This window comes from Leptidea sinapis, chromosome 5 (assembly GCF_905404315.1).
Source record: "Leptidea sinapis chromosome 5, ilLepSina1.1, whole genome shotgun sequence".
Taxonomy (NCBI): domain Eukaryota; kingdom Metazoa; phylum Arthropoda; class Insecta; order Lepidoptera; family Pieridae; genus Leptidea; species Leptidea sinapis.
Genome location: NC_066269.1, coordinates 8,199,632 through 8,216,945, shown reverse-complemented (window position 1 = coordinate 8,216,945; position 17,314 = coordinate 8,199,632). Strand labels below are relative to the sequence as shown.

General features: G+C 34.6%; 1 protein-coding gene across 1 annotated transcript; it reads left to right on the top strand.

The window, feature by feature from the left end:
• The first annotated feature begins 368 nt into the window (after positions 1-368).
• On the top strand, positions 369-7,140 carry LOC126964565 (chymotrypsin-2-like). Its single transcript, XM_050807760.1, has 5 exons — positions 369-445; positions 2,019-2,226; positions 3,811-4,045; positions 5,422-5,595; positions 6,899-7,140. The coding sequence occupies exons 1-5, from the start codon at positions 388-390 to the stop codon at positions 7,052-7,054; spliced, it is 831 nt and encodes a 276-aa protein (XP_050663717.1). The 5' UTR covers positions 369-387; the 3' UTR covers positions 7,055-7,140.
• Positions 7,141-17,314: the final 10,174 nt, after the last annotated feature.

Here is a 17,314-nt window from a genome sequence, read left to right as displayed (position 1 = left end):
AATGGTCCGCTAACTTTAAACAGCCACTAAGGAGTGTTTTTTCTCATTCTGACTTAGGTCAATAGAAGAAGACAGAGTAGAATCAGCAATGCTTTACGTTAGCAGACTATTATGAATAAGGGGGTAAGTGTTCGTCAGAGGCAGTTTTTATACCACATATTTCTTCTCCGCAAAAACGACTCACACTAATTGACGAGTTTATAATTAATTATCAATTTTATCGCGAGTCCACAACAACACACGTGAGTCGTGAAAGTCAAAGTTTCATTAACACGCGGTCGGGGTTATTGTCTGTTGGGAGATGTTTATCATTTTCTCGAGTTTTGTATAAATATTATAGGAAAAATCAAATCAAATCATTACCAAAGTGAAAAAACAACAACAACTATGTTATTAAAAGTTCTATCTTTTGTGATATTTCTCATCGGAAATGCTTCTATCTATGGTATGTTGTTAGTTTCTTTACGGCCATTCCCAATATTCATTCTATCTCCGGTTGTGGCCTACTTTGTCTTAAAAAATTGTAACTATCGTTGACTTTTCAGTCCCAATAAACTTATCAACGGTAACTCATCTCATCCGTACACGCTGTCTGTCAATGGGACGACGTATAGCTTGCCAGCGATAGAAGTTTGTTTGGAAATTGCAATTCATGCGTCCCAATATATGGCGATAAGAATGACTTATCTGGTATATTGGGACAGCTTCAAATTATTGACAGTTGAAGTTAGTTATTTATCTCTACCTGTAGATTGGGAACATCCGAACAGATAGAGTTTAGACCAAATTTAAAACTGGAACTGGTTTAATAATGAATATTCCAAATTTAAAAATTCTTGTCTATATCTTACCATTGTCACAACATAATTACATGACAGAGAGAAGTAATTTTAAACGATGAGTAACTTTACATTGCGTTTATTAATAACGGTTATAAATTATTTTTATCTATTAAATTCGTGATAAGAAGAACCTTAATCTGCAGGATCACGTATCTTAGACTCAAGTGGTTGCTGTAAATGTAGACTACCGTTTAAATAAAACACTTTTAAGGATTCAAACGAGTGTAATTGTTATTTTGCATTTTTACATTAGATTTTTAGGAAAAGTTAGATTTTTACGGTTCCATAGCCAAATGGCAAATAACGGAATCCGTATAGATACGTCATGCCTTTCTGTCCGTCCGTATGTCACAGCCGCTTTTATCCGACACCATAAGATCTATACTGTTGAAACTTGGTAATGTATTCTGTGAACCGCATTAATATTTTCACACAAAAATAGAAAAAAACAACATATTTTGGGGGCTCAACATACTAGAACTGAAACACAAAAATTTTTTTTTCACCAAACCCATACGTGTATCTATGGATAGGTCTTCAAAAACAATATTGAATAGTTTGCGCGAGAGACACTTCCAAAGTGGTAAAATGTATACACTCATTCCTGGCATTTAAAGTATCTTGAAAATGACCGAGGGCTCCACTCCTACTTTTTGAAAAGCAATCACTGCAGTTCAGTCTTCCTCGACAGCCAATTTCATTATTGTGAATTTTATTTCGATCTTGACAAAAATATGTGAAATGGCGGGAAAATATCAAAGTTTCGCACAATAAACACATTCCAAATTTGAATACAAATAAATAAAAATAAAAAGTTTTTTTGTTACACCAATATTTATTACATATTATGTCTACTGTTGTTATATTATAACAATTACTTTTTATAATATTATGAAGTGCCTCAAATTTATCAACTCTTGCTTTTTTTATTTAATAAGGTGAATAATTACCGGCTATTTTTCTAGTCTTTCAAAGGCGATGCGTATGATAAAAATGTTTAGAAAAATAATGGTAAAACGAAAGTGTGTGTGAATTGTTAAAACCGTAGCAAATTTGCAATGTTATTCTGCAGTCAAAATATGGATAAATACATAGGTACTTAGATAGCGCCATTGCTTTGTATGAACAAAATAATTATTGTAGATACTAAGTAAAACATAATGTTGTTTGGCACAGGCTCTCCAGTAGCCCAATCATCAGACGTGACTCCTCACATCGTGGGTGGTGTTGAAGCTCCTGAAGGCTCAGCCAAGCACATGGTAGCGCTCGTGATCGGAGATATCATCAGCAGTTTTACCTGCGGAGGGTCTATCATCACCAAAAGACATGTGCTCACCGCAGCTCATTGTATCCAACCATATTCTATATGGCAAGGATTACTACCGTAAGTAAAACTCTTGTCAACGGTTCCCGGCAGCGGACAACGAAATTATGGAGTGATATCCTTGTGCTGTATTTCCAGTACGTGTCCAGGCAACGCTCCTGTGCTAAGAGTATATGAGAGATCTCTTGTGTTGCAAGAGAATGTGGGCGGTGGTGATCACTTAATATTAGGTGACCCGTATGCTCATTTGTTTAATTCAATTATTGAATACTAGCTTAAATAATAAACATCCCTGCTTTATTTAAAAAAAAATATCTGAAAATGTGAAGTTTTTTAACTAAGCATGGCTCATGGAAGAAGCAGTCAACGAGTTTTTATCTTTGATATCTTCTAAAGTATCCGCATTTCCATAAAAATGCCCGAATTGTCGAGAATCCCGAATACATGTTAGCAGCTAGATCACTTAGAATTGAGTGGAGACGTCCTTTACTGTGTGTCGGCACAAGAACTCATCGGTGTCTTCTGAGGTGCTGTAAAATCAAATCAAAATCATTAACAATTCAATCACGTAAAAAACGACATGAATATTAAAACTACCACTTCAGAAAAGGTTGAGTTTTAATGAGAAGAATTGTCTAAAAACTATTCTTATATGTCTACTCTTATAAATTAATATCAGCTTCATCATTTTACAAATTATTTTAATTACAATCTATGTGAAGCGATTCAGAGAAAATACTCAAACGTCATAACTTAAACGAGTAAGTTAAAAAATGAAATAATGTAAACGGAATTGGCCGTTGGGGCAGTGAAGTTCTCGAATGGGGGCCACGAAGATGGACCGACGTTCTGTTCAAGATAGCAGGAAAAGGTTGAATGAGGGCAGCGCAGGACTGAACGTCATGGCGATCTTTGGGGGACGCATTTGTCCAGCAGTGGACGTCTTCCGGCTGAAATAACTAAATGAAATGGAATGAATCCACAAGTGTTATTGAGTATTGTAAATGCATCTGTTAGACCTCATCTCTGCCTCCAAACCTCACCACATCATCATACGCTGAAAACTGAATATCATTTATTCATAATATTCCTCCTGTGAAGGAACTTTCTTCTACGGACAACCAAACTATTTAATGAGCTTCCTGAACTTGAAAAACAGTTCCGACAATCACACGCGGCAACGCTCCTGTTATTCCTCTAGATACGATCATCGTCCTTAAATTGAATTTGTAACCAAAATGTATGAACGATGCGGCACTCAAACCCGCGTCCTCTGGGGTTTCGTCTGCGCACTAATCCAACTGAGCCAACCTTTATAGTGACGTATGGTTCGAATCTAAATCTTTATATGTATGTTTTAATCCTTAGGTTGTGGCTCGATCTGCACTTCGTTCACAAATTTTGGTTACAACCCATGCTAGAAAAACAATATTCATTAAATTAAATCTATCATTATGGGGAAGTGTACCAAAAATACTAGCAACATTTCCATGTTGGATAGCTAGGCTGATCCGTTGACCGAAATAGCTGCAAGCGCTTGGGTTGCCAGTAGCCCTATTAAGGCGTAAAGATTGTACTTTGTACATTCTCCGCGCCTCTGGACCCAACGGGCCAAGTAATTATGTATCTATTAATTCCTTTCAGCACATACAGAGGAGTCTCAGGATCAAACAACTGGAATGCGTCTAACTATGAAATAAAGTTTGAGAACTACATAATCCACCCGAAGTTCAACATCGCCACCATTAAGTTTGACATCGGCGTCCTGATAACTGTCCAAGATATTATATTTAATAAGCGCGTGGAACCAATTTCATTAAATTTTGGTTGGGTTCCGGGAAGACGGCCTACTTACATTACTGGGTGGGGTCTTTTGTATGTAAGTATAATTCATTTTACTTTTCTGTGTGAAATTCAAATTCAAATATTTTTATTCAAAATAGGATTTAAAATTACTTATTGAACAGCAAAAACTACCACCCATTCAAAAGAGACTGCCTCAGACCTGAGAAGAATGGGCGCAAGAAACTCAGCGGGCTTTTTTTTTTAATTTAAAATATGGATTACAATGTAATATCGTACAATAAACATTTATAATTAATGAGCCTGAGGGTGTTCGCTTTATTCCCAGTCCGTGGTATCATTAAGAAAATCGTTTATGCTATAATAACTTTTCCCACACAAACGTTTTTTAACAATTCTTTTAAATTTCGTAACACATTTGTTTTGTACATTTTCTGGGATCATATTGTAGATGCATATATATCGCCCAACAAAAGACTTACTAACTCGACCCAACCAAGTAGTAGGCATAACAAGTTTATGTTTGTTCCTCGTGTTACATTTACACAAACAAAATCTTTTCGACATAAAATGGAATTAAAAAGATTTTTTTTTAATAAAGCGTTAACAATAATCAAATAATTTTATATATTTAGTAAGCACTTTTTCGCAATTCAGACTACTAAAAATTCAATTAGTTTTATTTTTAAAGTATGTCTATATAATCATAAATAAATATATTATGTATCATAACTGCTCCAAATTAACATTTTATATGGCTAATAATTACGCCTAAAAGATTTAGATTTGATTTGAATTAAAAAATAATTACCGTTAACATACATAGGTACATACCAACATACTAGTCTAGTCAGAAATTATTATCTTGCGCAATTGCTATCTCTTTTAACTTGTATTAATGTCAAAGGGAACACTAATTCACTTTTGTTTGTCCTCTGAGTTTTGAAGGTGCAAAAACTATCCCTGATCTTATTACTCATTTCCTTGGCCCTTTTATTTGTTAGCCGAATATATTCTTTACCTGTACTTCGCAATTTTAATCCTGACCGATCATAATTAAGACTTGATCCTTGACAGATAAACTGTTCAAACAGTATTACGGGACTATTAGCATAAGATTCTTTCTGTAAATGATTAATAACATAAATAAATAATAAATAAATATTGGTTATTTTATGAAAATTAGGGATGAGACGAGCCGGACGTTCCGCTGATTGTAATTTATACGCACTGCCGGTTACAATGCAGTGACGCTCAGGATTCTTGAAAACCCCAAAAATTCTGAGCAGCACTACAATTGCATTCGTGAGACACTCACCTTGAAACATAAGATGTTAAATCTCATTTGCGCAGTTATCTCACTACTAGGTACGGCGCCCTTGAGACAGAAACACAAAAATGTTTTCACATTACTGCTTCACAGCAGAAATATTGTTATTCAAAAACTTGCAGGTGAATGGAAAACTGCCGGACAGACTACAACTGCTGCACGTGAACACAATCAGTCCCCTCCAGTGCATCCTCAGAGTGAGGCTGGCTTCCATCATACTCGGCGGGTACGCACCACCCGTGGAGCCAGAGATTGAGATCTGCACCCTGCACTCTGTAGGACACGGAATTTGCTTCGTAAGTACATGTCCATTGATACTGAGTCAGCTTCGAACCAGTGGCGCATTTACCACGTAGTAAGAGTAGGAATTACAATTGGCCTCGCACGAAAGGGGCACCGTATATTTAAACCCGCTTATCTCTGCCTGGCTAACAGACTCATGGAAAAGCAAACCGGAGATCCGAGCTCGCATAGAAATCACGCATCTTTTATGAAGATTAGAAAAGTTCCTTGCAGCCGTCAACTTTCTCTGAAACTCCGTACCAGAATCCTGCAATGGTATATTTGGCCCGTCGCGCTGTTTTAGACGGCTGTGAGACTTGGACCTTAGTGGAGGACTTGCGTAAAACTATCGAAGCCTTCGAGATGTGGACGTATCGTAGAATGCTCCGCATAAGTTGGATGACTAAAGTGTCTAACGCAGAGGTCCTCGCCCAATTGCAGAAGAGCATCGAGTTAGTGAGAACCATCAAAGAGCGTAAGATCTCGTACCTTGGTCATATACTGCGCAACGATAGGTACCGCCTACTGCAAACTATTTTGATAGTGAAAATTGCTGGGAAAAGAGGTGTTGGAAGAAGAATGTCTTGGCTCAGAAATATAAGACTGGCATCAAGACAGTGCAAGAGTTATTCTGCTTAGCCATGGACAAGGAAAAGCTAAGAAAGCTGTCTGCTGACCTCCAGTAATGGAGAGGCATTGAAGGAGATGGTCTCTCCCTCAGTGTAATTTTTGGAGTGAAACTTATTAAGATGTGCAAGAATTTACTTGATGTTACCAAAATGTGAAACTCAGACAAGTCAGACACTCGGTAACCGACTAGTTCTAATATCATGGGTTCTTTGAAAGAATTGCTACGGGCCCCGAACTTCTTTAATCCGGCACTGCCTCAAACATTTGTCCACGAGCCAGAGCTGATCGAGATGATAGATTCATCCCTTGGCCAATCAGATTCGCGTTGCGTAGAAATTTCGCATCTTTGTTTATCTTCTTCCGCATTTATCATGGGAATTCCCCTGAAATTCCTATTCATTTCAAAGTTTTTCCATGTATTTTATAAGTTGACTGAGAGTTGGACAAGACATAACAAGATTTACGAACCATGTACCACTCGAACGGTTGGTTCAGTGGTTAGAGCGCTCGGACGGAACCAGAGAGTTCGTAATAATTCCCGCAGGAGTGCCGTCATACCTAATTCTAATAAGAGAATGTGGGCGGCGGTGATCACTTAACATATGGTACGCTTGCTTGATCTCTTCTTCCAAAAAAAAAGATCTAGCTTGCGGGCGATAGCTTGTAAAACTATATTTGTGATCGCAGGGTGACTCGGGCAGCGCCGTGGTATCGTCAGACACGCGGCAACAGATCGGCGTGGTGTCCTGGGTGTTCCCGTGCGGGCTGGGCGCTCCCGACGTGCACGTCAGGGTTAGCGGCTTCCATGACTTCTTGATGCCCATCATGATACCTTACTTATAGATGAACATTGAATATAAGTTAGATTAAGTTTAAAAAATTGTTACTTACCTACGCTGTTGAATAAACCATATAATTTATTTTTTATGTCTAACAATTTTCCCTTGGCTTCCCTGTCTTGTTCAGTACTCTTGAAAACCCAAAAATATTGCCCAGCATTTTTTCTTTTTAACATATTATGAAATGAATAGTAGATTTTACAACGAGTGCACAAAGCGAACCATTTTATCCGAGACTTTTAGCAGTTACCTGATAGTAATGTCGAGGATAAAATGGGTTTGTGGACGAGTTATAAACTCTGCTTTTCATTTCGATTGCCAGGAAATAAAACAGTAGTATAACATGGACATTTTTAACAATTTTAGCTAATTTGAAGAAATTAATAAACGCACGAAAAAACAAGACCTGTTTCCCGCCGCTTTTTTTTTAATCTTACGACATTAATATTAGGCTTGGGCTCCAGACCTATACAGCCTACTACCAAATTAATTTTGTAATAAATATATTTTTTTAATTAATTAAATAACCTACCGTATTTTTATTTTTATTTCTTTTATGTATTAAAAAACACATGAGGCAAATAAATTAAACTAAATATTATAAAATAACTATTTTATTGTGTTTGGCTGTATGGCTCATTTTCTTTGCTTTAATAAAGACACATTTATGAGTAGATACGTTAATGCACTTGTGCACAAAAATCCATTTTGTGCAGCCTATATCGTGCACAAATAAGCAATTTCAGAGCATGAGAAGTGAAAATGAAATTTACTTATTCATTTAGGCACAATTTATACACTAATGAAAGTGAATTCGATGCCATCGGTTTAAGAGACTACCAGGAAGTCTTGTACTGGGCAAGTTTTATACTCCCTTTACAGTTTTCACAGTATCAACAGATTTTTATAATCTATATATTCCTGAATTTCATAATTTGCTTTCTTCATTAAAAAATTTTCTTAATGTGTGCTTTTTATTTTACAGAAGTTTAGTTATATGATGTGAGTATTATATATTTGAAGACATTCCCCATGAATGAGTGACCAGTTCAAGTTCCAGTTCCAGTGAAGAACTCAGGTAAACCTGAAAAAAAAGCTAAAGCCAATCGGCGGAATGGGCCTCTATATTAAATTTGCCTTCAAAAGCTTGGAAAAATCGAAGCATTGGTCGGAAAATATTATGTCCCCAATATTGTTTAGATTTGCAAGAGCGACATCTCAAGTCAATTTCTTATATGTAAATATTAAGGTTGAGCAAGTGTAATTTAGATCCTGTAGATGAAGCCACAACCTGAGAGTTGAACAAAGCACATAAGATTTTATGACAATACGTCACTCGAATGGTTGGCTCAGTTGGAAAGAGCGCTCGCACGGAACGCGAGGTAGCGGGTTCGAGTCCCGCATCGCTCATAAAATTTTGTTTTCAGGTTTTTTTTGTATAGCTATTTATTTCAATATTATCTAAGAATATTATAACTTATTCTAACTAAATACGTCAGTATCTATCCTTCCTCTGTGGTATTATTAAGAAATTCGGGAAAAGCATAGAAGCATTTTGAAACTAAAAAATTATAGTCTCATGTTATTATAAATTTTTATTGCCATGTGCTAACGACTCGATGACACTACAGACATGCTTGTTTGGGGTATTTTTAATTTATTTAAATTTCGCTAGGCGAGTGTTCGATTTACTCGAATAAGACCTACAAATATCATAAGAGTGCTAAATGACAATAATATAAAAAAAAGAGAGACTATCTTGGTATAGAAGTTTATTTCCTGGCTGACGAATAGAGTGACTAAATTCAAATTTTAATCTCATGTTGTTTAAATGCCACTGAGCAAATATTATAAGGGCATATACTTCGACGGAAAGATGGACGTTGATGCAGTAAAATGGCGACCACGTACGAAGACGTAGTGTTGGTAGGCCCCACAAGACCGACGATCTGGTCAAGATCGCCGGAATACGTTGGATGAGGGCAGCGCAGGACCGATTGTCGTGGAAATCTTTGGGGGAGGCCTTTTTCCAGCAGTGGACGTCTTCCGGCTGATGGTGATGATGATGAGCAAATATTAATTATATTAGCTTTATGCCAATTCATTAAATAAATCAAAATTATTTAAATTCCTAATTGTGTACCAAAATATAAGGTTTGATAAACATGCAATATTTTATTTATCCCAATAAAACTAAAAATTTACAAACAAGGGTTTTAAAAATTATTGTCTATTGGTCTAAACTATGTATAAGACTATGTAAATAGGTTGGCTAATGTGAGTGTGCGAACCATACTCATTGAGTCGCATAAAATAACCACAACAAAATAGTCGTCAAATAGAGCCCAGACCAAGCCTTAGTCACAATGTAAGTAAGGCCCGGAATTTTAATTGATTTTTTATCACAATATTTATCATAGAAACGATCAGCAATTTTTTTTTCTGAAATAAAAACCCCAAAAGCCACGACAATGGTAATTTATTTATATCTAGCGTATTGTATAATTAAATAGTTGAACTAGCTTGACAAAAATTGGGCTAAAGATAGCGTTTTGGCCTACGACCCTGACCTGCTAAAACGGTCACACATTGGTGGTTCTCGTTTCTGTACCTTCCAGGGTTCCTTCATGAACGCTTGAAAATATTCACCACCATGATTTGATATGAAGCTTGTTAATCCTTCCATTCCATGAGATAAAAACTACAGGCTAGTTGCACACAAGGGTTTTCCATTTCTACAAATCTACATATTGTATAGTTAACAAGTTGTTCATACCCCCCAACATTTTATGAAATGAAACTTCTTAAGAATCGTTGTATTTGAAACTCGATGAAACGAAAAAGCGAGACGATAGAGACACATACAGGTAAATGTATAGGATTCACCTGCGAGAGAATGAGATAAGAAGCATTATACCGTGTTTTGGTACCAGGCGATCAAAGTATTGTCTTATGTATGACATAAGTATATATATATATATACCTTAATATATCATATTCTGATGTCTTCCGCACGACGTATTACTACATAGACACCAGGAGAACATAAATATGGTAGCGGTGATAGTAATGTCTTTAATAGCGGTTATTTATTTATTTATTAAAGCACACCACATCATAAAGAATACAATTTTCTTAATCTAATGTTACAATTAGTAGTTCTACAGTATACGACAATTATGGTGAACATAAAAATTACAAAAAATACTCCCTAAATACTTCTGAATAATAGAACTAATGCTATCTCAGCTATAATAAAAACAAAAAAATAAAAAAATGAAAGTACAAATTATAACTTTAACTTATTAAAATAATGAAAATAATGAAGACTAAAAAGAAGAAAAACTACTAATTTGACAAATGCAGTTTGAGTACCAGCAAGTGTTTAACAACACTTTCTTTAAACCTGACCAGCCCACCACCGAATATATCAAGTTCTGAATTGGTATCATTTTACTTATTGTACTCGCGAAGAATTCGAGCGAGAGGCGCCTGAACTCACAGGTTGGTTTTTACAGAAGGAACTTCGAAGATTCTCTTGATTTTTTTTTTTTTTTAGAATATTTATTTAAAATACAATATAGTTATAGCTTACAATATAATAACACACACTTAAACTTTAGGAAGCTTATCTGTGTGTGAAGCCGCTTAGAATTAAATTACATAATATTTAAAAAGAAAACAACAATTACTTTCAATTAATACAGTTATTACAAGATGTTAACTAACAATTTTAAACAAAGTAGTATAGAAATCAATAAAATGCAAAACAAAAAATAATTATCAACTAAATGTTAGTAATTACAAATTAGTTGTCTACTTAGCTTACCGCAGATACAATTATATTAATGAAGGATTTTGTAAAAAGTACTTTTTTAACGATGACTTATATTTATTTTTATTTATATATAATTTTTGAATCTCTAAGGGAGTCTCGTTTAAGTATAGAGGAATGACGTAGTTGTTTGCTCTGGTGCCATAAATATTTGTAGATTTAGGTAATTTAAATGACATGTTTGTTCCTGTAAATTGTCTTAGATGAGGCAGTCTTTGAATTTCTCGAAGGAATTTAGATTCATTTATATCTGACAATATACGGAATTACACTTTATCAAAGACATTTATAACCTTGCAATGTTTAAATAGTGCAAGATCCGTATTTTCTTTGTGTTTATAAAAATAATTTGGAACGATAGTTTTAAGAATTCTTTTTTGTAATTTGTATATATCCTCTAAATATGACTTGTACGTCCTTCCGTAACTGCTTAGTCCGTAGTTTATAACGGAATCCGCCATAGCCATATACATATCTTAGGGCACTATAAGGTAACTTATATTTTAAATATGCAAGTTTACAAAGCACCGATCTCAATTTAGCACAAACATGGTTTTTATGAGGTCCCCAATTGAGTCTATTATCAATCACAAGCCCAAGGTATGAGTATTCTTGTACATTTTCTATTTTAATACAACCACACGTCTGTATTGGATTGTGGAAACAACGGTGGTGGTGGGCGATAATAGCGGGTTCATTTTGTGTTTTATGATGAGACGAATGTACATACATAAGTTTAGTTTTGTCAATATTAATAACCAATCCGACATCATGAGCCCACATACACATATTATTGAAATCTGATTGCATATCATGTTCTGCTAATTTAAGGTTTTTGTTTGCAACAACCAAACAAGTGTCATCTGCAAATTGGTACACTGAGGCTTTTGTGATTACACCACACATATCATTTACATATAGTAAGTATTCTAAAGGACCTAAGATTGAGCCTTGAGCACAGCCGCTTAGTGTAGGTATCATAGTGCTTTTAGTGTTTAATACTTTCACTGATGTACAACGATTATTATGATAGCTTTTGATTAAGTTAAGAAATGGTCCCTGTATCCCATTTTGCGAGAGCTTTTCAAAAAGTATGTCGTAATTTAGAACATCAAAAGCCTTGCTGAAATCAATAAACATCACTAATATATTTAGTTTATTATTTAGGTGACCATTTATTTCATTAGAGAATTTTTCTAAAAGTTGCGAAGTATTCTTGTTTTTTTGAAAACCAAATTGATTTTCGTTTATTATATTGTTTTTGGCTAGAAAAGCATTTATTTTATCACAAATATATCGCTCTATTATTTTATTTATGCTCGATAAAATTGTTATTGGACGATAATTATTGTAATCATTCCTTTCGCCTTTTTTATATATTGGTCAAACTATTCCTATCTTTAACAGGTCTGGATAAATGCCAGTTTTAATGGAGCAGTTTATGAGGTGTGTTAATATTGGGACCATCTTTTCTGAAATATATTTTAGGTCATAGGCTCGTATGCCATCATAACCTGGACTTTTATCAATATTAAGTTTTTTTAAAATTTGACTTACTTCTTCCTTTGTTGCTTTTCCAATCCAGATAGCGCGGTCAGCAATGTTATTATATGCATTAGGGTTTAGCAGTTTTCCGAAGTGACATTTTTTGGTGATTTTCTTAACATTTCTATCAAATTCTTGTATAAAATTATTTGCTAATTGTAATGGTTCTAGACTAAAGGATCTTATTAAAATTTCATCTATACTTTTTGTGATTTTACCTGTCAAATTGTTTATTATTTTCCACACCATACGGGGGTTATTAAAATTATTCGAAACTGTTTTCATGGTGTACGTATATTTGAGCCTTTGCGCATATTTATTTGTTTTATTTCTGTACTTATTATATATAAGCCTATTTTTTGCATTATTCATGTCTTGACGCCATATGTAAAAAAGTTTGTCACGTTTTTTACACATTTCTGTCAGACGGCTATTACTCCACTCACATGATTTTCGCTTAGTGATATTAGTTGGACTTTCAATTCTACATTTGCTATAAGCATAATTAAATTTGTTATATATATGCCTCATAATATCATTGGGGTCGTTGTAGGATAAAGAATATTCCAAATCCAGCATCAAAAGTTCAGCTCGTAACTTAGTTTTATCATAAGTGAACTTATTTCGAACTGTGTATGTACTTGAGCTATTCATGTTATTAAGTGCAAATGCACCGAGTAACGCGCAACCGATTATAGAATGATCCGCAGGTGCATACATGACTTTGTTATATTATTGCCTAATTTTTCTATACGCGTACAATTATTGCTGATGCCACATGAAAAACCTAGATCAGACAAAGTGTTTAAATATTGTTTAATTATGGGGTGCAATTTTTGGATATCTATGTTCATATCACCCATTATAATGAATGATTGATTACACCCATATTTACATACTATGATGACAATTCGTAAATAAACCTTCTTTTGTCTGTGTTTGGTGGTCGATAAACAGCGCATATATTATATTTGTTTTTATTTGGTAAATAAATTTCTCCTATTATATGTTCGAATTCATTTAAAATGAAATTGTTTGTTCGTGTAAAATTCAGGCTGTTATGAATATACATTAATATTCCTCCTCCTTTTTTGTTTGACCTAAGCTGTACTTGAAGTGTATAATTTGTTAGTTGAAATAACATGCTCATATCCTGTTTTATATTCGCTTCAGTTATCATTATTATGTCTATTGTGTGCAAGGAATTTGATACTATATTTTCTAGCAATGCAAAGTTTTTGATAATCGAACGAATGTTTACATGAAAAAATAGCAAAGATTTATTATCAAACGGTAGTTGATTACAGAAATCGTTCCAATGAGTGCAACTTATTTCTAAAATGTTGTCACTATCCATATTAAAGTGTTAGATAGTTATTAGAATGATAAAAAACAAAAGTACTTAGATTTATAGACATACAGTTTTTTAGGTATTAACTTCATAATGTCATCCACTGATCGAATCGATATAATTTTTGCACTTTCATTTTTTCGCACTAATATAGCACCATTTTTACACCATATATATCTAAAAAGATCCTTTAATTCCTCTTTCGTTTTCCACAATAAGAAGCGAGTTGCGGGGGCCAGTGATTCACGCAGGTACAGTTTGTTTCCCTGCCTTCCAATGTTTGCTGCTGTGAGTGATCCAGATTTGTAAGCTAAAATCCACTGATCCCGGATTCCATCGCGAAGGGTCACAGAGATTATGGGGTCTGGTTTTAATTTTTGATTTATAAGTTTAGGGTTTTTCTTCCAATGTGCCCTTAAGATGTCATTGGGATTAAGTTTTAAAGCTGTTGCAATTTCAGACGTGACACCCATCACATCACTATCTTCATTCTTTAACCCACATATTTCTAATTGATTTTTTAATAGGCTTTGTTCTATTTGATTACATTTACTGGAGAGTAACACCTCATATTTCAAGTTAATGTTTTTTAAATTATTTTTTAAGTCTATATTCTGGTTTTCTAAGGTTTTCATATGTTTTTCGTAGTTGTTTAATTTAACTTCAAAATCATCAATTTTTTCGGCGTAAAATTTTAATGATCGCTGCAGCTCCTCCCTTATGATATTTTTTACTTCGTGCCGTATTTCGCTTAGAATTTGCTTGATTGATTGATATTGGTTATTATCCTTGATCTTCGTGGATTCCGTGTCTGTATTTTCATCGCCGTCGTCATTATCAGGTACGATGACCGACAATCGTTTTGGCTTCATACCCACACAGTTTCTACATTTCCAGTCGATGGCATCCGTGGATGACAAGGTTGTTAGTTGTTCCACAGAAATTGCAGCACAGTTTGCGTGTAACCACTTATTGCATTTACAACATTGTAGACCTGGCGTTTTCTTTGATATAATTTTACTGCATTTTGTACACTTAACCATAATTAATATTCAACTGAGGGTAGATCTCGATTACAGAGCGCACAGTAATGTGTGTTAAAGTTGGTATCTAGCGAGCGACTGTGTGACTTTTGAACCTTGGGAATAAATATGGGACAGCAAGGTTAATATTCTGCAAGAGGTTACTACATTGTATTTGATCGTTTAAGAGTTTGTACAAAAATATTACTCCGGCAAGAGATCTCCGATCGAGCAATGAAATTATATTAAATTTCCTGAGGCGCTGATGGTACGGTTGTCTATGAGGGAATCCAGTACTAATGTATGCAAGGTGTCGTATGAATGCTCTTTGGATACTCTCGATGCGTTGCGAATGGATCGTATATAGGGGATTCCATATAATACTACCATATTCGATATGACTGCGCACTAGAGCGTTATATAGAATTGTTTTCGTTTTGGAGCCGAAACAATTAGAGTTTCACTTTAGAAATCCTAACATTCGTGCGGATGTGGTAACTACTTTATTAACTTGTGCAATAAACGTTACTTTGCTATCAATAGTTACCCCTAAGTCACGAATTTCCTGCACTTCTTCTAATGGTGTGCCATCGAGCTCGTACACTGTAACAAGCGGTTTTTTTTTTCTAGTGTACTTAATACGAAAACATTTGCTTGCATTGAGGATCATACCATTTATTAGGCACCAATCTTTTATACCATTGAGATCACTTTGAACAAAAGCAGCCACAGAGGCAGAGTTGATAACTTTATAAATTTTTAAATCATCGGCGAAGAGAGATGCTTTACAATATTTGATATGATTCCTAACGTCATTCACATATATCAAAAAGAGCAACGGTCATAGGTGGGATCCATGGGGAACACCAGATCGCGCATTGTATGAAGTAGATTCAGTGCCTCCTACAACTACTGACTGAAGTCTATTATGAAGATATGACTCGAACCATTTCAGTAAGTTTCCTCCAATTCCATAATTAATTAGCTTCTGAATCAATAAAGGGTGACTTTATCGAAGGCATTACTAAAGTCTGTATATATCGCATCAATCTGGCGCCCATTGTCCAATTCTTGACAAACTTCGGTGACAAAAGTGATGAGGTTCGTTTGAATTGAACGGCCCTTCCTGAAACCATGCTGCTCATCGGAGATCAAACTGTCAATATTTTTGGAGATAACAGGATGAAGCATGGATTCAAAAAGCTTGGAAAAACAAGACAAAATGCATATAGGACGGTAATTTTTTACGTCGGTACCATCTCCCTTTTTATATACAGGTACAACACGAGACTTTTTCCATTCTACAGGAAATACACCTTCTTTAAGTGATCTATTGAAGATAATAGTTAAGGGTAATGATATTGCAAACCTACATCGTTTAACAAAGAGAGGAAGAATCGAGTCTGGCCCAGCTCCTTTATTAATGTCGAGTCTTTTTATTTTCTGAGATATTTCAGCTTCAATGAAGCTCAGGGACATCAGAGAATGAACATTACCAATATCGATTAGACTAGAACTGCGAACGCGACGCTGACCACAAGTGTATATAGAAGAAAATTGATATGAAAATAAATTGGCAATAGCCGCTGCTGTTTGTGCTGTAACATTATCCATTTTCATACAAGAGGGAAGTGTTGAATGGCCGCCTTTTTTATTTTTAACTTTTGTTAAAAAAGAAAAACATTTTGGATTAATACATAATAAACTTCAATATTTCGCTTGTATTTAGAAGAGCAATCATCATAAAGTTTATGACAACGCTTTCTAATCATGTGATACTCTAATTCATCTCTAGGATTCTTATATATTCGGAACCTCTTACGTAATTTTTCTTTTTCAGCAAGCAATTTTATTAAGGAAGAGCTGAACCATACCGGATATTTAGATCTCGTGTTGGTTGTTTTAGGAAAAAAATTGTTAATAATATGGTTAATTATTTTATAGAACTCAGATACCATACTATTTACATTATTATGGACGATACCTTCGATTCCAATCAATAGTTTTCAGATCATTGATAATAGAAACATAGTCATGTTAAAATCATGTGTCATGCTAGCAACATGTACCAGGACTTCATATGCAGCTTAGAGTGCTGACCATCTTGAAAACAAAATTTTTGAAGGTTTCACTTGAACCACGTGTGAATTGCGTTGCACCTGATGTTTTTGTTACTAATTTATTATTAAATGTTTACTAATTTGTAATTTTAATGTTCATATACCGCTCAACAGTTCAACGGTACAATCGTGTTTGTTAATTAAGTGATTTTTTCCTTTTGTAAATAAATATTTTTCTATTTTTTTTGTATCATTTGTAATCTAAAAAGGCTGCAATAACTATTGTGGCTTATGAGATACAGCCTACTGATAGACAGACAAACGGATGGACTATCGACTCACCACTCACTTTTTTTGTAAGGAATACAAAAATATGTTTTATGAATACATAAGAATATAAAATATAATTTTTATACCTATCTAATAAAAGAATGGTTTAATTAAAAAATAA